A 22,330-nucleotide genomic window follows, 5' to 3' on the forward strand; every position below is an offset into this window, starting at 1 on the left:
GTCAGCAGTTCATTGCTTGACTAACTGAGTTCCCATCATGCTTGGAGGAGTCCCCTGACAGCCATTTTATATTTGGCTACCATTTTAAACACATACATGTATATATATAATCAGCAGGTGCCTAATGCCCTACAACAAGCATTAATAACTGACTGACAGATTGAGAGTGCTCCAGGTAGTGGGTCTAATATCTGACTACATTTGGAACGAGGAAGGAAAACATTTCACTTGCTATGTCTGCCTCTTCACAGTCTGTATCTGTTTTTGTAAAGTGTACGACACATCAGATTGCAAATGGTACTTCAGCGAGGCTGGCTTAAACCACCAGTGTATTAGTATGAATTAAACACTATTAAAAATTTTAACTGTTGTCGAGCTTGTGTTGTTGAATAAACACTAACCTTGTAGCATTGGCACGGCTTTCCACACTGCAACAGGTCCGAGGCTGGCAAACTGCCCAAAGGAAGATTCCAAGAAAACCATTGGCATCGCAATGAGTGCCAGCATGAGTGCGTAGGGAATAAGAAACACACCTGGAAAATATAATAAAGGAAAGCTGAAAAAGATTGTATGGATGCTAGATTCACCAGGTTTATTCATGCAATTTTGAGGTGGATATTAAACAACTAATCAGTCCATTTCATATTAACACAGGAACTAAATATTGACAGAACAGTGTGACTGCAGATTACAAGTTTACTCAGCATCTAAATACAAAACAAAAACAGCCATAATGAACATTCAGGCTCTTATCCTATCGATTTGCTCACAACACCCCAGTCCCTTGCACTAGGAGTCTCAAATGGCACCTGGCACAAAGCAAATGCTTTATTTCAGTGCAGTCATGTAGTTTACAGGGTATTCATTATGGGGTCGTTGCTGGAAATGAAGGGTGCAAAATTCATGAGAACCACCCCCCCACCAGTGTTTGGGTTCATTTGAAAGGGAATTTAATTTGGGACTATCTACCGGAAAGTTTAAAATCCTAAAGTGCTTATGGAAGAAACTACAAACTTGAATCGAATTTTGGACTTTTAAAAGACAAATTCAAGTTTGTGGGCAGGCCTAAAGAACTAAAGAAGCCCACTTGATTATTGGAACTGTCTGGGTGTTGAAACTAAGTTAACTTGTCTGGAGGAATGGACATTCGAAAATCCTTCTCCACAAGAGACATTTACATTACAGCAATAACTCAGAGATGGCCAGTCATCAAACCAAACTGAGAAAAGCCATCTTCAACATGAATAAGAACAAAGGGCCCGCGACAGCCTGTATGCGAAAAACCAAGCATAAAAGAACATTGCGGTTAGCAAGCTAATATTTCCATCAGGAAATAGATTTAGAAATGCAACCCACCCAAGACATATTAACTTTTAACAAGCCCACCAAAATATTACAAAGAAAAGTCAAGCCCGCCAAATTTAAACAAAGAATCCTGGACTGATTTGGCACGAAGATTAGAACAACTCAAACCGCATAACTGGCCCCTGTTTTAACAGAGGTTAGGGTTGCTAGGTAGTAGCTACAAGGTTGCTACTACCTCAGGTGACACACTTTGCCATACAACTGAGACCACGCTGATGTCATCAAGACAGGGAGAGAAACCAACACGACTGTTGTAAACTAACTTCTTCAGCCTCAAAGTCCTGAAGGCAGGAAGAACATCACGGCAGCAACCGACCACAGCCAATGTGGTACCAGCGAAAAACCACCGTGATTGACCAAACTCGAACCAAAACTTCAACAGGAAGAAACCGAAAAATCGAAAGTTTCCATTCTACAATCTAAGGCCTGACGACCAACAGGTGAAAACATTACCTAAAGAGACTTTGAACCTATTTCTAACGAAGAAAACCGAGTACTTACCCCATAGATCCAAAATGCGCCTTACCGCATCAGCGGACTCAACCCAAATGAAGATTGCGCAGTAAGACGTCTTCTCCGACGTTCGGGGTACGGCAAACAGAACCTACAGAATTCAACGAACCCTGAAATCGTGAACTACCGCTAACTGACCAGAAAGGATTGGTAAGCATAGTCCCTGCCTGCCCTGGAGTCGAACCTAGCTAGGATTAGGTATTGGGAAGTGGGAGATGTAATTTTTACTGTAATCCCCTTTGAATGTGTAATGTATTGTTCTTTATTAGAGTGATTATAAGTTTGACATTGTATTTTCTTGTCTGTAATAAAATCAAAGTTATTTTGCATCCAGCCAGTTGTCCTTTGCATTTTATCACATCCCCCAAATAAATCCAGAGTCTAGAATCTAAGTGAGTGGGAGCGATTCGAACCGCTCAAGTAGGTGAGAGGTGAACCTGACCCCCCGGGACCGCCCCCTTACAGAGATGATAATATATGTGCTCCTAGCAGAAACATCTTGCATTGATTTTGCTCCAAGAAATGGAGGATTGATCATTACTGTCGAAACTACAGAATGTCAAAGTGCATAAATATATGATTATAATATCAATTAACGACACAGCCCTAAATTTCCTCACTTTCTTTTAGATCAAACCAGAGGTGAGAAATTGGGGTCATTTGTGTCTCCCATTAGCACCCCCCGGGCACTAACGGGGGGCAAATGACTTTGCGACCGGGAACACGCCGCTAGTGACTGCTGCTAAATTCGACGGGAATTTACCGGTGGCACTACGGTGTTGCGCCCAAAGATCATGACACCATCATCGTGTGTAGCGCTCCGTTATCGCCCCAGCACCTAAATTGGGTTTCGGCCCCTGAAGCTGCACTGAGTGATAATAGCGACAGCTTCAGGGGGCGTGAACCCGGCGGTCGGCCACTGCCGGTGCGAAATTTAAAGGGGAGGTGGCCGGCTGCTCCTGAAAAAAATCTCCCATTTTCTTTTTTGCTCTAGTACTACTTTGGATGCGGGGTCGGTGCCACGATCGCTCAACTCTGCTTGAGTGCCGGGCTGATCGCGTGACACTCCCATTACCCACTGATCCAGGTAGGTGGGTTCCCAATATGCAGAGTATGTAGCTTGGGACCTTCTCTTTAATTTAGGGATGCGCCCCTTGTATGTGGCAGCACTACGCAGCCCGGTGCTTAGCGCTGATGAGCCGCGCGCCCTGCTCCCATCCCAGAAAGAAAGTGGAGCACTTGATTTAGCGCTCCTCTTCCTTTCGGGGGCGGTAACCCCAACTTAGCATGAGAGGCAAGACCTCTGCGCCTAGGTCCTAATTTCTAGGTCATGATATTTGTGCTAGAACCTTCCCTTGAGCCAACGTCCCAGACTCATCTTTTTGGGTATTTCCTGTCCTATGTGCAGGATAGATCCACCAGAGGTGGCGACATAGTCATATACAGTCAGGTGGGAGTGGCCCTGGGAGTCTTCAACATTGACTCTGGACCCTACGAAGTCTCATGATTTCAGGTCAAACATCGGCAAGGAAACATCCTGCTGATTACCACAATCATCATCATAGGCAGTCCCTCGTATTGAGGATGACTTGCTTCCACACCAAAAAGGGATGAGTTCACAGTTTTTCAATGAAGGACCTAATACTCCAGGTTCCGAACTACATGTTGAAGGGTGGAAGATGCCTGTGCGTGGATTTTTTTAACGTGTGGTGACTGTTGCACACCAGCCACCACACGGGCTTGACAGAGCTAGGTCTTGGTCCAGTGGCAAGGATTAACCAAGCTCTGTTGCATGGATCTTGACAGAACTTGACAGATCGGAAAAGCCGGTTTTTGGCGCATGCGCATGGCGTGCCAAAAACCGGCTTTGGCGATGCCTTCCTGGGTCCGTACACACTCTCTCCTGTGACAGTTTGAACTGGTGCTCTCCACTCTGAATGTCAACCTGAAATTGACCAGCAGCTCATTGTAACTCAGTAGAGTCTGAAGCAGCTGTCAACATCTAAGCTGGGCTGATCACTCAATGGAAGTGAAACAATTTCAAGGAGCTCCTTTTGGATCTCAGAAAACCAGGTCAGTCAGAGGAAAAAAAACAATTGCTCGATCACTTCGTGATTATTTTTTAATCGCATGTTTATAAATCAAATTGCTAATGAGAAAATGATGCGCGTTTTAAATTTTATTTGCATTCCTTTACAATAACATTTCCAACAAGGGAAAAAAGTGCTAGAGTTGTCTTTTACATGGACCTCCGTCTGTTATGAATTTTATTTTTAAAATTTGGCTTCTGGTAGCTTCCGGTTTGTTATCAGGCGTCATGCCAAATTAAATGAGGCAGGAATAACCTGCTGATGTCATATATACCATTTTCTGCCATTACTGCCTCACTAATTCTGAGCATACATCCTGCCCATATAAAACAGACAGTCCAGCATTGCTAGGCACTAATATAAAAGCAAGAATCAATTTAAAGAGCTCAGAAGCTGTTATGAAAGATTCATAAAAAGCTTATTTCTTTGTGGATTTTGATCATTTTCTTTTTGTTGCTATTGACAACTATTTTATCTTTGTGCCTGCTACTATGATGTTTCTATTTCATTCCCCCCACGCACCCCCCACCCCATGCCACCAGTTCTGATTACCACTACCTCCCTCTCTCCGCTGATGGATCAGTACTCCTCCATGTTGAACATCACTTAGAGGAAGAACTGAGTTTAGCTAGGGCTCAGAATGTACACTGGGTGGAGAACTTCATTGCCCAACACCAAGAGTGGCTTGGCAGTACTGACCGAGCTGGCCGAATGCTGAACATTATAGCTGTCAGACGGATTGAGTCAGATTGAGCTTGCGGCAGGTGGTGAGAGAACCAACACAAGGAACTAACATACTTGACCTCATCCTCACCAATCTACCTGTCGCAGATGCATCTGTCCATGAAAGTATTGGTCATAGTTACCACCGCATAGTCCTATTGGAGACCAAATCCTATCTTCACACTAAGGAGACCCTCCATCATTTTGTGTGGCACCACCACTGTGCTAAGTGGGTTAGATTAAGAACAGATCTAGCAGCTCAAAACTGGGCATCTGTGAGGCACTGTGGGTCATCAGCAGCAGCACGAATTGTATGAGATGCCAACCTGATGAAGCTTTAACACATGTAGATTACATGAGTGCTAAACCACAGAAGCAGCAGGCTGTAGACAGAACAAAGCAATCTCACAAACAATGGATCAGGTTAAAGCCCTGTAGTCCTGCCACATTCAGCTGTGAATAATGGTGGACAATTAAGCAACTATCGGGAGGAGGAGGCTTCATGAACATCCTAATCCTCAATGATGGCAGAGCCCAGAACACGAGTGAAAAAGACAAGGCTGAAGTGTTCGCAACCACCTTTCACCAGAAGTGAGTGACCGATGCATCTCGGCCTCCTCCTGAGATCCCCACCATCACAGAAGCCAGTCTTTAGTCGATTCGATTCATTCCACGTGATATCAAGAAACAGTTGAGTGCACTGGACACAGCAAAGGTCCCGACAACATCCCAGCTGTAGTGCTGAAGACCTGTGCTCCAGAACTAGCCATGCCTCTAGCCAAGCTGTTCCATTATAGCTGCTATATATATATGCCTCCAAAACTGAGTCACTTCCTCAGGAATGTCTATATCCAGGTTTTTTGACTGGCAAAGACTTGAATGCTACAACTGTGTTGGACACATGAGCTGCAGCATATTGCAGATCCTCCTGACCTATCAAGGAAGCAAAAACAACCCTTCTAAGACCCCAACAGTCTACTCAAGGACCATGAAATTCCCCGGCTTAGCGCCAGCAGATAAGGCTGGTTTTGGCAAAAAACTGGCAGCCGCCTCGCTTCCAGTCACTTCCAGCGCGGGCTGCGGCAGACGCCATTTTGGGCAGGTCGGTTGCGCGACCGTTGCCTACATACGGCGGAAGTATTCAAATGAGGCAGATCATTAAATCATGCTGTTTTCAGGCACGACCTGTCATTTTGGACGTCACTTTTGAATTAATGCCCTCTCCTAAACACGCACAGCTGAACGTGCGTTCAGCTGCACAAGAAACCTTCACCAACGTTATTTAAAGGGATACATCCAATTTGCAGGTATGTTGATTTTTTTCACTTGTCCTAGCTCTTGCAGAGTTTATATCGATACTGGCTTGCTGGAACACATTAATAAAGTTGGGTAAGTGCGCAGGGAGTGCTGCTGAATGTAGGGTAGGCTGCAATTGGAATGTCTCTGACTGCACCACTTGCTCCAAGTCAAGGGGGCTGTACTTGCAGTGCCCCATATGCTGCAGAATGACAGGGACATGGAGCAGAGGCAACAGGTGGCCTTACCCACCAAGGGTCTTCAGGGAGCATTTCTCCCACGTGCATTTAAGCCAGGAACAGTGTACTCAGAGCCTCTGCCTCACCAAAGAGATGGTCACAGAACTCTGTCACCTCTTGGAACCAAATCTGCAGCCTCAGAGCAGGGTGATGATGGCACTGCCAGTAGCCCTCAAGGTCACCATGGCCCTGAATTTGTTTGCCACTGGATCCTCCAGCCTGGAGCAGGCAGCATAGCTAACATCTCCTAATTTGCCATCCATCACTGCAACTGGGCGATTGCACTTCAGGAGGCTCTGTACTTCAAGAGAAAGGACTTCATTGTCTTCTCTCTGAACAGAAGGAGCATGCAAGTGGCTTTGGCAGGATATCAGGCTTCACCATGGTGCAGAGCACCAACAACTGCACACATGTGGCTTTGCGGGTGCCGCATATAAAACCTGAGATGTATCACAACTGCAAAGGCTACCACACTCTTAATGTGCAGTTGGTATGTGACCACACCCAGGACATCATGTTGGTGAATGCCTAGTATTCTGGCAGCAGCCAGGATGCCTTCATCCTGCGCCAGTCCGCTATTCAAAAATCTTCCAGCCAACATGTCGAACCTGAGGGCGACTGCTCGGTGACAACGGATATCCGCTCTACGCCTGGCTGATGACTCCCCTCAACCACATCATTTGTGGCCAGCCATCAGATAATGACAGCCATGCTGCCACGAGTAACGTCATCGAGCAGACCATCGGGGTGCTCAAGCAATGATTCCGCTGCCTTAACTGCTTGGGAGGAGCCCTTCAGTACACCCCGGAACGGGGGTCCCATTTCATGGTGATCTGTTGCATCTTCCATAACTTGGCTGCTATGAGACCCTTCAAGCCAGTTCCACACTTGTAAACCCAGCCACGATGGCAGCAAGCTGAGCCTGCATGAGAGCAGTTTCAGCTTCCTCTACATCACTCAGAAGTTGGCTCACTTATGCTGCAATGGATGCTGCAATATTACCCAGCACACCCAGCATCATGGTTGGATCCACAAGTGCTCTAATAGAGTTGCCCATGATTTCCATAAGGTGCAATGTTGGAGCCTGTCTCCTCCATGCTCTTTGACGGTGACAAGAGGCTTACTGGCGCACCTGCAATTGAACCAAGCAGTTCTGCATACATGTCCATCATAATTTCTTCTGGCGGCCGCCCCATCAACGTCCTCATCTGAGTCCTATGCAGCAGAATTCATGTGCAAGCTCACCCTCCGGGGAGTTCGTGCAGTGCAGGGAGTGTCAGATTGAGTGATAGTGTCTCTTCTCCATCACTCTCCTCCTCTAGTTCTTCATGCACTGGCTGGGCTGCTGGCAGTTCTTGGGTATCTGAAAGGAGAAAGGCACAAGGGTCGGGTTGTGGTGAGGCAAGGGGTGGGGAGGAAAGAGAGATGTGCATGTTTACACCATCAGCAGCATGTAAGTGAGATTGTGCTATCAGCTGGATGTGAGTAGAAGGATTAGCTATGAGCATACCATCATCTTCGAAGCTTTCAACCTAACCGCTTACCAAGGCATCAGTGATGGCACTTCCAATTATCTCCAAATATCTTCAAGCACAGCAAGGCTGTGCAGCCGTGCTTGTCCCCCACCTTTCTGTTGCTGCTCCAGTGACAATAAGGTACTTCTGCAACAAAGCATCTCCCCTTTAAGAAGTGCAGGCAGCCTTTCACTCTGCAGGCAAACTGGATAGCAGACTGCACCCATTATTGGTCCCCCTGTTGATCTTTGAGCCTACCAGCAGCGTTTTTAGTGCTGCTGCGCTCAGCGCTGCAATCATGCTAATGAGCAGGCAACATCAATTTTGTAAGCTGCCTGCACTACTTTCAACGGGCGCAAGGTTGAGCCAAATTTGGGCTATTTTGTTTTGTTTCCGAACTCAAAGATGATCCTGTTTCTATTTCAGATTTGTTTGAACCTAGCACTTCAGTTACTGAGTCTGAACTGAGCCAGATTCATTTATGTGTTCAAGATCAAGGGGTTCAAGATCATGTCTTGGTTCATCTCTAGCAGAGATCATTTCATCTACATGAACACTTCGGATGTTGTCAACCATTTCAACCAAATATCTCTTGGTTCTGCCAACCTCTATTATGGTTCCTACTTGTGTGAACTCAACTTTCCAGGGGGACTGAGAACACCATCACACTTGTTTTGTTTGGGGCTGAGGAGCTCCTCCGGGAGTCACAGTGTGGATTTCGTCCCCTATGGGGTACAACGGACATGATTTTTACAGTACGACAGCTGCAAGAAAAATGCAGGGAACAGCACCAACCCTTGTACATGGCCTGCTTTGACCTTACAAAGGCCTTTGACACTGTCAACTGCCAGGGTCTATGGAGCGTCCTCCATTTCGGCTGCCCCCCAAAATTTGTCACCATCATCCGCCTGCTCCACGACGACATGCAAGCCATGATCTTTACCAACGGATCCATTTCAGACCCAATCCACGTCCGTGGATCAAACAGGGCTGCGTCATTGCGCCAACCCTTTTCTCAATCTTCCTTGCTGTCATGCTCCACCTCACACTCAACAAGCTCCCCGCTGGAGTGGAACTCAACTACAGAACCAGTGGGAATCTGTACAACCTTCGTCGTCTCCAGGCCAGATCCAAGACCGTCCCAACCTCTGTTGTCGAGCTACAGTACGCGGACAATGCCTGCATCTGCGCACATTCAGAGGCTGAACTCCAAGTCATAGTCAACATCTTTACTGAGGCATACGAAAGCATGGGACTCACACTAAACATCCATAAGACAAAGGTCCTCCACCAACCTGTCCCCACCACATAGCACTGCCCCCCAGTCATCAAGATACACAGAGCGGCCGTGGACAACGTAGACCATTTCCCATAACTCGGGAGCGTCTTATCAACAAGAGCAGACATTGACGACGAGATTGAACACCGCCTCCAGTGCGCCAGTGCATCCTTTGGCCGCCTGAGGAAAAGAGTGTTCGAGGGTCAGGTCCTCAAATCTGTCACCAAGTTCATGGTCTATAGTGCTGTAGTAATACCCGCCCTCCTGTACGGCTCAGAGACATGGACCACATACAGTAGACACCTCAATTCACTGGGGAAATACCACCAACGATGTCACAGCAAAATCCTGCAAATCCCCTGGGAGGACATACGCACCAACATTAGCATCCTTGACCAGGCCAACATCCCCAGCATTGAAGCACTGACCACACTCGATCAGCTTCGCTGGGCAGGCCACATTGTTCGCATGCCTGACACAAGACTCCCAAAGCAAGCGCTCTACTCGGAACTCCTTCACTGCAAATGAGCCAAAGGTGGGCAGAGGAAACATTTCAAGGACACCCTCAAAGCCTCCTTGATAAAGTGCAACATCCCCACCAACACCTGGGAGTCCCTGGCCAAAGACAGCCCTAAGTGGAGGAAGGCATCCGGGAGGGCACTGAGCACCTCGAGTCTCATCGCCGAGAGCATGCAGAGATCAAGTGCAGGCAGTGGAAAGAGCGTGCGGCAATCCAGACCCACCCACCCTTTCTCTCAACGACTATCTGTCCCACCTGTGACAGAGACTGTGGTTCTCGTATTGGACTGTTCAGCCACCTAAAAACTCATTTTAAGAGTGGAAGCAAGTCTTCCTCGATTCCGAGGAACTGCCTATGATGATGATGTTTTATTTGAAACTGCGTTCTTTCTGATTAGTGTCTTAATAACATTTCTGACTCAACTGTTGAGGCCAAATTTGGTTAAACAAGACGCAATCGTGTTCTTAATCTCCTCATCATCAATAGTTCTGCTGCGGTATGTCCAGTTGTAGTGTGTGGAGTAGTTCTGTACTTCAGCAAGAAACATTGCTGCATGCTGAGTCCCGAACAACCCACCAACACTTGCTTTTTGAGAGCTTCTTTCACTAATCTGACTGACCTTTCGGCTGCTCTGTTAGAAGCTGGATGATATGATAGAATGAGCATGTGTTTGATACCCTTCCATTTCATGAATTCTTGGAATAGAGCAGAACAGAACTGAGGGCCATTGTCAGAAATAAGCTCGTCAGGTAAGCCATGACATGCAAAGATAGACCTCAACTCATCTATGGTATGTTCAGTTGAAGTATCTGAACCCATGTGTTTCACTTCAATCCACTTTGAGTGACTTATCTACAAGCACCAGAAAATAATCATTTGCTTTCTCACAGTTTACATGCATTCTCTGAAAAGGTCTATTTGGGTTGTAGTGGAATTTTGGGTGGTTTGTTTCTGCAATTTTGGCAAACACTGCATTTGCTGACAAATGATTCAAGGTCACTGTCCAATCAAAGCCAATAAACAAAGCTTCTTGCAATTAATTTCATACTGACATTCCCTGGATGTTCAGTATGAGGTTCAGCCAGAATATTATCTCTCAAATAAGTAGACACCAACACAGCCTGGTTACACACTGCAGAGGTCACAAGCAGGGATGTATTCAGGAGGACCTGGGTGCAGTGCCGCAAACATTTCAATGATCTCAGTTAGTACAAAGCCACACTCAACCTCATCCTGCTATGCCTTTCATCATACCCCATTACTTTGCCTTCCCTACTCTACTCCTGCACATCCTTACACCAACTTACCTTGGACCTCCACCCATCCCTCTCTATATTATCATATCCCCATCTCACTAGCCACCCCTCACACTCACCTCATCCTAGTGCAATCATACAAACTAACAACACACATGGGTAGGCACTTGGGTGTTTTATGCAATGTTCATGTCAAGCTTCTGTTAATGTGCTGTAAAACATTGAAATCTTTATTTTCAACACTTTACGATCTTGGACAGATTTGTGTGCACCTTTGAAAATGGCTTAGTGAGTTGCAGTGAATGGTGAGAAATAACGATAACCCTACAATGGTCATGAGTGTGAAAGGAATGGTTTCAGCATTGTAGGGATGCTTTAGAGTGTTGGTGTGGGGTAGTGCCAACCTGGTGCACCATGTGGCAGCCAGGGTGTACAGCATCAAGTGAAGTAAATTTGGCCATGGTGAGGCCATCCCTGGCAGCAGTGTGGTTGGGTGCTCATGCCTTCTGACCTGTGTAGCATCAGTTGATTGCGGAGAAGGTTGGTTTTGTTGTTGGTGCTGCTTATGTGCCTGGTGCTGCTGGTTTTGAGGCTGATTGTGGTGGGATTCTGAGGACCATGGTGAGAAAATAGATGACACGTGAAGTAGAGATGACAGAAGCGATCTGTCAATGGTGAGAGAGGTAATGAGGTCAGACTGGATGGAGACTTGCGTAAAGACTTGCAGCATGGTGAATCTGTTATGGAAATGCAGTGAGGAAGAGCTTGTGGCTAAGGGAAGATATCTCTAAGGTGGGAGCTTTTACTTCACATTTGAAGCTGTCAAGTCAACAGCTGATTCAATGGCCACTGAACTCCCACCTCAGCGTGATAAATGTGGTCCATGATCAGCGTGGACATCGTGGGCGAGTTGTCAAATGCAAAATGTAAGCTGAAAATCATTCTTAAGTGGCTCTAAAAACTAATGTTTTTCGAACTCCTGGCATTACCATTTCAATTCGGCCCATCATCCGTTTTGTTGTGTATGGAGAAAGAGTCAGACTGAACACTGTGAGCTCAAAGTAAAGTGTGACCTTAGTCTTTTATTGCAGGTCTCCAGAGTGCCTCTCCAACCTGTGAAGCCTCCTTAAATACCTGTGCTCCCAAGGGATTATGGGATCCCTTGAGACTCCAGGGGATGAGCCCTCTGGTGGCTGTACAGAGTAAATACAAGTTTACATATATAACAACACTCAACCACAAAGTCAATAGTGTAACTATTTACAATGTGAGTCGATCTGGGGCCCTTTGTGCCCTGGTTGATTGTCTTGGTGTGAAAGCTGATGTTGTTGAATCATTTGTTGGGCCCTCGTTGCACCTTGCTGGGATGCCTGGTGTGTTGGGCCCTGCTGGGCTGCTGTTGATGATGGGTTCTGCTTTGTGGTCAACCGTGGTGCCGGTTGCCACTGGTGTGTATGTTGGGGGATCAAAAAAGGTAGGGTCCAAGGTGGGTTGCTCAGGATAGTCCGTGAATCTGAGATTGATTTGGTCCAAGTATTTCCAGTGAATGAGTCCATTCGAAAGTTTGATCTGAAACACCCTCTCCCCTCTTTGGCCACGACAGTGCCGGGAAGCCACTTGGGACCTTGTCCATAATTTAATACAAATACAGGATCATTGATTTCAATCTCGCGTGATACATTTGTGCTATCATGGTATGCACTTTGTTGAAGCCGCCTGCTCTCTACCTGTTCATGTAGATCAGGGTGAACTAATGGGAACCTTGTCTTAAGTGCTCATTTTATGAGCAGTTCAGCAGGTGGAATCCCAGTGAATGAGTGGGGTCTCGTGCGGTAGCTAAGCAGGACTCGGGATAGGCGAGTCTGCAGTGAGCCTTCAGTTACCCTCTTCAAGCCTTGCTTGATGGTTTGTACTGCCTTCTCTGACTGACCTAAACCTTTCTGCTGGTTTAAACGGAGCAGATGTGACATGTTTGATCCGGTTATGGGTCATGAATTCTTTGAACTCAGCACTGGTAGAGCATGGCCCATTGTCGCTCACCAGGACATCGGGTGGGCCGTGTGTGGCAAACGTGGCCCTCAGGCTTTCAGTAGTGGCAGCGGACGTGCTAGGCGACATTATCTCACATTCAGTTGAAGTATGCATCTACAACCACAAGGACCATTTCACCCAAGAACGGGCTTGCATAGTCAACGTGTATCCTAGACCACGGTTTGGAGGGCCAAGACCATAAACTTAGCAGCGCCTCCCTGGGTACATTGCTTAACTGTGAGCATGTATTACATCTGTGGACACGGGACTCTAAGTCCGCGTCGATACCGGGCCACCACACGTGGGATCTGGCTATCGCTTTCATCATTACGATGCCTGGGTGGGTACTATGGAGGTCATTGATGAAGGTCTCTGCCCTTCTTGGGGACCACTACTCGATTGCCCCACAGAAGGTAGTCTGCTTGTATAGACATTTCATTTTTGCTCTGCTGGAACGGCTTTATCTCTTCCTGCATTTCCACTGGGACACTGGACCAGCTCCCGTGAAGCACACAGCTTTTGACTAGAGATAATAAGGGGTCCCGGCTTGTCCAAGTTTTGATCTGCCGGGCAGTGACGGGTGATTGCTCACTCTCAAATGCTTCCATAACTATGGTTAGATCTGCGGGCTGCGCCATTTCCACCTCCGTGGTGCGCAGTGGCAGCCTACTGAGAGCATGGCGCAGTTTTCTGTGCCTGGCCTGTGGTGGATGGCATAGTTGTATGCAGACAACGTGAGCGCCTATCTCTGGATGCGGGCCGATGCGTTGGTATTTATCCCTTTACTCTCGGAGAACAGGGATATAAGTGGCTTATGGTCAGTTTCCAATTTGAATTTTAGCCCAAACAGGTATTGATGCATTTTCTTTACCCCATAGACACACGCTAGCGCTTCTTTCTCAATCATGCTTTAGGCTCTCTCAGCCTTAGACATTTTCCTGGATGCATAAGCAACCGGTTATAGTTTCCCAAAATCATTAGCTTGTTGCAATACACACCCGATGCCATATGACGACACATCACACGCTAGTACCAAACACTTACATGGATCATACAACACAAGCAATTTGTTTGAGCATAATAATTTTCTTGCTTTTACAAAGGCAATTTCTTGGCTTTTCTCCAAACCCATTCGTCCCGTTTTCATAGTAAGACATGTAATGGTTCTATCAGTGTGCTGAGACCCGGTAAGAAGTTACCAAAGTAGTTCAGGAGTCCCAGAAACGACTGCAGTTCCGTCACCTTCTATGGCCTCGGTGCGTTCTCGATTGCCTCCGTCTTCTCGTTGGTGGGCCTGATGCCATCCGCCACAATCCTCCTTCCCAGGAACGCCACTTCAAGCACCAGGAAAACACACTTCGAGCATTTTAACCTGAGCCCCACGCGGTTGAGTCGACTAAGAACCTCCTCCAGGTTCTGCAGATGCACGACTGTGTTCCGATCTGTGACCAAGATGTCGTCTTGGAAGACCACAGTGTGCGGGACCGACTTCAGTAAGCTTTCCATGTTTCTCTGGAATATCACCGCCACCAATCGAATTCCAAACGGGCGTCTCTTATAAACAAAAAGACCTTTGTGCGTGTTGATGCAGGTGAGGGCCTTCGATGATTCCTCCAGCTCCTGCATCATGTAGGCTGAAGTCAGATCCAGCTTCGTGAACGTCTTTCCTTCCGCCAGCGTTGCAAAGAGGTCGTCAGCCTTTGGTAGTGGGTATTGGTCCTGCAGGGAGAAACGATTGATAGTTACTTTGTAATCGCCACAGATTCTGATGGCGCCATCTCCCTTGAGGACTGGGACGATAGGACTGGCCCACTCGTTGAACTCGATCGGGGAAATGATGCGCTCTCTTTGCAGCCGGTCTAGCTCGATCTCTACCCTTTCTCTCATCATGTACCATACTGCTCTCGCCTTGTGATGGATGGGTAGCGCCCCTGGATTTAGATGGATCTGCACTTTTGCTCCTTGGAATTTCCCGATGCCTGGTTCGAACAGCGACGGAAACTTGTTTAAGACCTGAGCACACGAAGTGGCATCAGCAGGCGATAGCGCTCGGACGTCGTCCCAATTCCAGCGTATCTTTCCCAGCCAGCTCCTGCCGAGCAGCATGGGATCATCGCCCGGTACTACCCAGAGTGGTAGCTTGTGCACAGCTCCATCGTAGCAGACCTTTACGGTAGCACTGCCGATTACAGGAATCAGTTCTTTCATGTAAGTTCTTAGTTTCGTGCGAACTGGAGTTAAGACTGGCTTTGAGGCCTTGTTGCATCACAACCTTTTGAAAGTCTTTATGCCCATGATGGACTGGCTCGCGCCCATGTCCAGCTCCATTGACACCAGGAGTCCATTTAGTTCAACATTCAGCACTATCAGGGGACAATTTGTGGTGAATGTATGCACCCCAGGTACCTCTGTTTCTCGATCTGAGGCTCTGGTTCGTCGTGATCCTCCAGGGATCTGTCCTCCTCTGCAACATGGTGATTTGCAGGTTTAATAGGCTTTGCAGTTCGCCTGCACACTCATTGGAGGTGTCCCATTGTTCCACAGCCCTTGCAAACGTACTCTTTGAATCGGCATGAATGGAAACGATGATCACCCCCGCAGCGCCAACAAGGTGTTAATGGCCTTACATTCATCACTCTTGATGGTGGACTCTGAGACATCTGCGGACGTGTAGCTGCAGGTATGTGTGACCTGCCCTGTACGTTACGATTCGAAAACAACATCACTTTGTTCACAGTACTTGTAGCAGCACTTGTATGCTGAGAGATTTGCTTCGTATTGTTACTGGTGGCAATGAACGCCTGGGCTATCGTTATGGCCTTACTCAAGGTCAAAAGTTTGCCAAGTATGGTTTCGTGGCCAATGCCAAGTACGAAAAAGTCTCTGAACATGTGCTCCAAATGTCCTTCAAATTCACAATGTCCTGCAAGGCGTCTTAGCTCGGCGACATAACTCACCACTTTTCATGGCCTTCAGACCTTTTGTAGGTGCTCTCGGACCAGTGTGCACAAATCATCGTACGATTTCTCCGTTGGTTTCGCTGGAGTGAGCAGATTCTTAATGAGGCCATACGTTGGTGCCCTACAGATGGTGAGGAGGATCGTCCTTCGTTTGGCAGCGCTCTTTTCCCCATCTAGCTCGTTGGCCACGAAGTATTAGTCGAGTCGCTCCACAAAAGTTTCCCAATCATCTCCCTCCGAGAATTTCTCCAAGATACCAGTGTTCTCTGCATCTTTGGGTTTGCTATCTGTATCTCGTCGCCAGTTGTTGTATATGGGGAAAGAATCAAACTAAACACTGTGAGCTCAAAGTGTGACCTTAGTATTTTATTGCAGGTCTCCAGAGTGCCTCTCCAACCTGTGAAGCCTCCTTAAATACCTGTGCTCCCAAGGGATTATGGGATCCCTTGGGACTCCGGGGATGAGCCCTCTGGTCGCTGTACAGAGAAAATACAAGTTTACATATATAACACCTTTTGTCTCTCTAATCTCTCCTGACTTCCACCTTGTCACGGACCTTCCCTTTTGTTCTTTCTTCCCCTCCCCCTTTCAGTGTTTGTTACGAATGTGTTCATTCCGAACACTCTCCAGTTCTGACGAAGGGTCGTCGAACCAAAACGTTAACTCTGCTTTCTCTCCACAGATGCTGCCTAACCCGTTGAGATTTCTAGCAGTTTCTGTTTTTATTCCAGATTCCAGCATCCGCAGTATTTTGCTTTTGTATCAATTACCTGAATAGGGTCCCTTGATGCTGCCTGTTGGATCTGCTCACTGCTGACAGACCCAACATCGGTATAGGCGCGTGGGAGCGAGTTGACAGCAGGTTCCCAATCCGCTGTCAATTATATAAAATTCCCCATACTACCCGTTACCAATCCCGCCTGCTGACCCCCCAGAAAATTCCAGCCAATGATTTAGACTTCAATGTAGGGGGCATGATTAAGAAGTTTACAAAATATATAAAAATCGGCTATGTGGTTGATAGTGAAGAAGAAAGCTCCAGACTGCAGGAAGATATCAATGTACTGGTCAGGTGGGCAGAAAAGTGGCAAATGGAATTCAATCCGGAGAAATGTGAGGTAATGCATTTGGGGAGGCCTAACAAGGCAAGGGAATAAACAATAAATGGTAGGACACTGAGAAGTGTAGAGGAACAGAGGGACCTTGGAGTGCATGTCTACAGCCCCTTGAAGGTAGCAGGACAGGTAGATAAGATGAGAATACTTTCCTTTATTAGCCGAGTCATAGAATATAAGAGCAGGGAGGTTATGCTGGAACTGTATAAAACACCAGTTAGGCCACCATTAAAGTACTGCTACAGTACTGGTCACTACATTACAGGATAGATGTGATTGCAGTAGAGGGGGTGCAGAGGAAATTTACAAGAATGTTGCCAGCATACAAAATTGGCAAAGCAATGTAGTGATGAATGTTTTTCAGATTGGAGGGAGGTATACTGTGTTGTTTCCCAGGGGTCGGTGTTAGGACCACTGCTCTTTTTGATATATATTAATGATCTGGACTTTAGTATACAGGGCATCATTTCAAAGTCTGCAGATGCCATGAAACTTGGAAATGTAGTAAACAATGAGGATAGTAACAGAGCAGAGAAGGTTAAGAGAAGATGTGATTGAGGTGTTCAGATTCATAAATGATTTTGATAGAGTAAATAAGAATAAACTGTTTCAAGTGGCTGAAGGGTTGGTAACCAGAGGACAAAGAGTTAAGGTGATTTGCAAAAGAACCAGAGGCAACATTTTTTACACAGCAAGTTGTAGTGATTTGCACTGCCTGAAGGGATGGTGGAAGCAGGTTCAGAAGGAACATTCAAAAGGGAATTGGATAAATACTCTAAAGGAAAATAAATACAGGGCTACGGGGAAAGAGCAGGGGAGTGGGTCTAATTGCATAGCTCTACCAAAGAGCTGGCAGAGGCACGATGAGCCGAAGGGCTTCCTTCTGTGCAGAATCATTCCATGATTCTGTAATTCTATAAGCACCTCCCTGTGACGTTCAATGGCATTACCATCATGTGTTCCCCCAACATCAACATCCTCGGGGGGGTCATTATTGAACAAAAACTAAACAGGACCAGCCACATAAATGCTGTGGTTACTAAAGCAGGTGAGAGGCTGGGCATTCTGTGGTGAGTGACTCATCGCCTGACTTCCCAAATTCTTTCCATCACCTGCAAGATACAAGCCAGGTGTGGGATACCATACTTTCCATTTGCCTGGATGGTGTGGCTGCAACAACACTGAAGAAGTTCGACACCATCCAGGGCAAAGCAGTCCATTTGATTGGTACCCCATCCATTAGCTTAAACACTCCATCCATCACTGGCATACCATGGTGGTAGTGTGTATTATCTACAGGATGCACTGCAGTAATTCACCAATACATCTTTGGCAGGACGACATAACCTCCACCACCTAAAAGGGCAAACCCAACAAGTGCATGGAAACACCATCACCTCCAAGGTATCCTCCAAGTCACACTATCCTGACTTGGACATGTATCATTATTAGTTCATTGTCATTGGGTGAAAATTCAGGAAATCCCTACTTAACAGTATTGTGGGAGCACCTTCACCTCACTGACTGCTGCAATTAAAGAAGACCCACTACCATCTTCTCAAGGGCAATTAGGGATGAGCAGTAAATGCCAGCCTTGCCAGCAATGCCCACATCCTGAAAATGAATTAAATCAAGATAACCAAAAGTAATAAATCATTAGATTTACACACCTAGCAAGGCAAATTTATTTTGGTTTTACACCATTTATTTGATGCATCACACTCTTAACTAGAAACATATTTCTTTTTGATCATTGTCAGTCTTTCTGGAAATATAAATCTCTCCTAAGTACTCACTGAGCTTGAGCTTTTACCTCTGCTGCAATAATCTCTTTATTAATTTCCTGTTTTCTAGCTGTGCTTTAAGAGTAGTAGTTCTGAAAGTGGACTAAGAAAGTAGATCGGAACATAGGAAAAAGAGTAGGCCATTCATCCCCAAAAGCCTGTACCATCATTCAATTAGATCATGGCTGATCTCCACCTGATCTCCACTTACCTGCCTTTGAGCCATCCCTTGATATCCTTACCTAATAAAAATCTGTCACTATCAGTCTTGACAAAGTCAAATGACCCAGCATCCACAGCCTCTTCTGGGAGGGAGTTTCCAACATCCTTTGTGTGAGAACGTGCTTTCTGATTTCACTCCTGCATGACCTATCACTAATGTTAAGATTCTGCATCAGACCAGAGGAAATAGTTTTTCTGTATCTACCTTGTTGAATCCCTTTATCATTTTAAACACCTTGGGCTAGAAATTGTGAAGCGCCCCGTTTGGGGCAATAACTTTTGCAGGAGCGCAAAAGTATCGCTGGGCGTTACACAATTGATTCCAATGCGAACTTCCAGTTTAGTGCTGGAAAAGGGAATTGCAGCACTAAATCAAGCGCTACCAGTTCACTTAGAGCACTAAAGGAAGCAAAAGGGGCTGTAGCAACAGAGTGTTGCACAATGCCCCGTTCAGCGCTGCCGGTTTCACAGTTTCCTTCCCTCCCTTAAAGGGAAGGGCCAATGCTGGGGTTATTGGATTCTAGGGCTGGGAATGGTCGTTGACGGCACCTGCGATCCGTGCTGAGCATTCCCAAGCATTCAGAGAGTGCAGGGCTGATCAATTGTGGATGCGACAAAATTCAAAATACAGCACACTGATGACAGGATTAAATTTTGGCCTACCTGACCACCACTGCCTTTAATTAGCACTCCTCAAGCAGCCAGCTGAGGTGACAATGCCTCCAGCAGCTGTTGTTGTTGACGCCCGCCGATGCTGCAGGGAGCAGAATCTAATTTTACATCTGGAGCGATAACGGGGTGCTGTGCACTGGATGACGTCACGATCTCCGGGGCGTAGGAGATCGAGGTAGTAAGTGTTAGCGCAACCCACCATGGAAGTTCATGGGCATCGGTAATGTCACCGCACCCAGTCGGTAAGCCCTTAGTGTCCCGTTATCACCCCCGGAGGCGCTAATGGGAGGCGCAATGAAGTCCAATTTCTCCCCCCTTGATTAGATCAACCTCCAACTTTCTAATACAAGCAAGTTTATGCAACCTACCCTCATAATTTAACCCTGTAAGCCCTGGTATCATTCTGCCGAATCTGCGCTGTACCCGCTCTAAGGCCAATATATCCTTCCTGCGGTACGGAGTCCAGAACTGAAAGTAGCTCTCCAGATAGAGTTTGACCAAGACTCTATGGGCCCAAATTTCCCCATGAGTTGTACTGTTTTTTTTGGTGTAACTTGATTTTTCTGGTGTATCTTTTTAGTTGCAAATATGGCCAATTTTTAATTTGCACCAGTGTAAGTGAGTTAGTTAGGTTTTTTGTTAGGTCAGTTTTTTTTTCAAAACGGGGCGTTCCCAGCCACTTACACCATTTATGCCAATTTCGCCAGAAAAAAGTTGCACTAAACTAACTAAGGGCAGCGTATGTGTCCACTTTAGTCCGCACAGAAAGACCTTCCTTACAGTTAAGGAATTGGCGCAAGTAACTACATTTAAAGCACCACCAAGCACCAAACAAAGCACAAGCAGTAATAACAATTCAATAAAAAAATAAAGAAGTGAAGTAAATAATTAAAGTAACAAATAAAAGTACTGCATCAAATCCTACTTTAAACTGAACTATGCAGCGGCTGGCCAGAGCAAGGTGCGGGACACCACAAGCCCTTCGGCCAGGGCAAGAATCGGGGGAACGCAGCAGGCTGTGGGGGTTGGGGGGAGGGGGGAGAGAAACAGAGAACGCGGCAGGCTGTGGGGGGAGGGAAATGGAGAATGCAGCAGGTTGTGGGGGGAGGGGGGGAGCAAAATGGAGAACGCAGCAGGCTGTGGGGGCGGGGGGTGAGGGGGGAGAGAAACGGAGAACGCGGCAGGCTGTGGGGGGTGGTGGGGGGAGAGAAACGGAGAATGCAGCAGGCTGGGGGGAAAGGAGGGAGAGAAACGGAGAACGTGGCAGGTTGTGGGGGGAGGGGGGAGCGAAATGGAGAACGCGGCAGGCTGTGGGGGGTCGGGGGAGGGGGGAGAGAAACGGAGAATGTGGCAGGCTGTGTGGGTGGGGGGGGGGTGAGGGGGGGGAGAGAGCGGGGGGGAGAGAAACGGAGAACGCGGCAGGATGTGCGGGGGGGGTGGGGGGAGAGAAACGGAGAACACAGCAGGCTGTGTGGGCGGAGGGGGGGTGAGGGGGGGAGAGAGGGGGGGAGAGAAACGGAGAACGTGACAGGATGTGCGGGGGGGGGGGTGGAGGGAGAGAAACGGAGAACGCGGCAGGCTGTGGGGAGGGGTGGAGAGAAAGAGAGAACGCGGCAGGCTGTGGGGGGTCGGGGGAGGGGGGAGAGAAACAGAGAATGTGGCAGGCTGTGTGGGCGGGGGGAGGGGGTGGGGGGGGAGAGAAACGGAGAACGTGGCAGGCTGTGGGGGAGGGGGGGACAGAAACGGAGAACACGGCAGGCTGTTTGGGGGGGGGGGTCTGCTGACAAGGAGGGATAGAGAAGTCACATGACTAAAGGGGGATTGGGGAGAGAACAAAAGACCGTTGGGTTTCTTACCTTGTTTGGGGAGTGAGAAGAGCTGGGCTGTGTGTTGTGTTATTGGAACATGATTCAGTTTCAATGTAAAAAATATTTTATTGAAAATTTTAGAATGTACTTCACTTTAGTGTAATAAAAACATTTTAAATCAAACTGTACCTTAATATGAGTCTTTAAGATTACTTAAAAACTTTAAGATCACTTATAAACTTGGAAAGTTACAAAAGTTACAAAACAATTTCAATGTGAAAAATCTTACACTCTAAAATCACTTAAACTTCAAGATCACTTATTAGGTGTGAAATTAAATAACTTACAAAATGTGAGAACACTTACACTTTAAGATCACTTAAAAACCTGAAGGTCACTTATAAGTTGCAAAGTTACAAAATTTACAAAAGAATTTTCATTAGAAAAAACTTACACTGTAAGATCACTTAAAAACTTTAAGGTCACTTTAGTCTTGTAAAGTTACAGCACTTAGAAAACAATTTACATTTGAAAACAATTACAAGAGTAAAATCAACAACAACAAAAACAACAGCAGCAAAGAAAGGCTGCACCCATCTCAGATCCACATCTCGGTGAATGTGCACTGCTTCATGGGTGGTGTTGGTGGTAGAGACGGGGGGGGGGAGGGGGGCGCGGGGGGGCTGTTACAGCTTGGATCTTGTTGTAGGCATTAGGCACCTGCTGAATATATCAAAACACTAGGCATTAGGCACCTGCTGAATATATCTAAACTCATATAAGTTTAAAGTGGCCACACATAAAATGGCTGCCCAGGCATGATGGGAAATCAGGTAGTCAAGCTGTGAACTATTGACTGAGGCTGACCGAGCAATAACCCTGTGAGGCCCACTGCCAGGAATGCCTTGGATACAAGATAACTATAACAAACCATTATAACTCC

The 22,330-nt window shown here is 46.8% G+C and overlaps 1 protein-coding gene across 1 annotated transcript in view; it reads right to left on the bottom strand.

The window, feature by feature from the left end:
• The window catches only part of LOC139265194 (sodium- and chloride-dependent neutral and basic amino acid transporter B(0+)-like), a 116,071-nt gene that overhangs the window by 86,934 nt on the left and 6,807 nt on the right, over positions 1-22,330 (bottom strand). The window contains exon 3 of the mRNA XM_070882119.1: positions 402-533. Within this exon, the coding sequence (XP_070738220.1) occupies positions 402-533 (132 nt within the window). The remainder of the gene's footprint in view (positions 1-401; positions 534-22,330) is intronic.

The sequence above is a fragment of the Pristiophorus japonicus genome, chromosome 6 (genome assembly GCF_044704955.1).
Source record: "Pristiophorus japonicus isolate sPriJap1 chromosome 6, sPriJap1.hap1, whole genome shotgun sequence".
Classification (NCBI taxonomy): Eukaryota; Metazoa; Chordata; class Chondrichthyes; family Pristiophoridae; genus Pristiophorus; species Pristiophorus japonicus.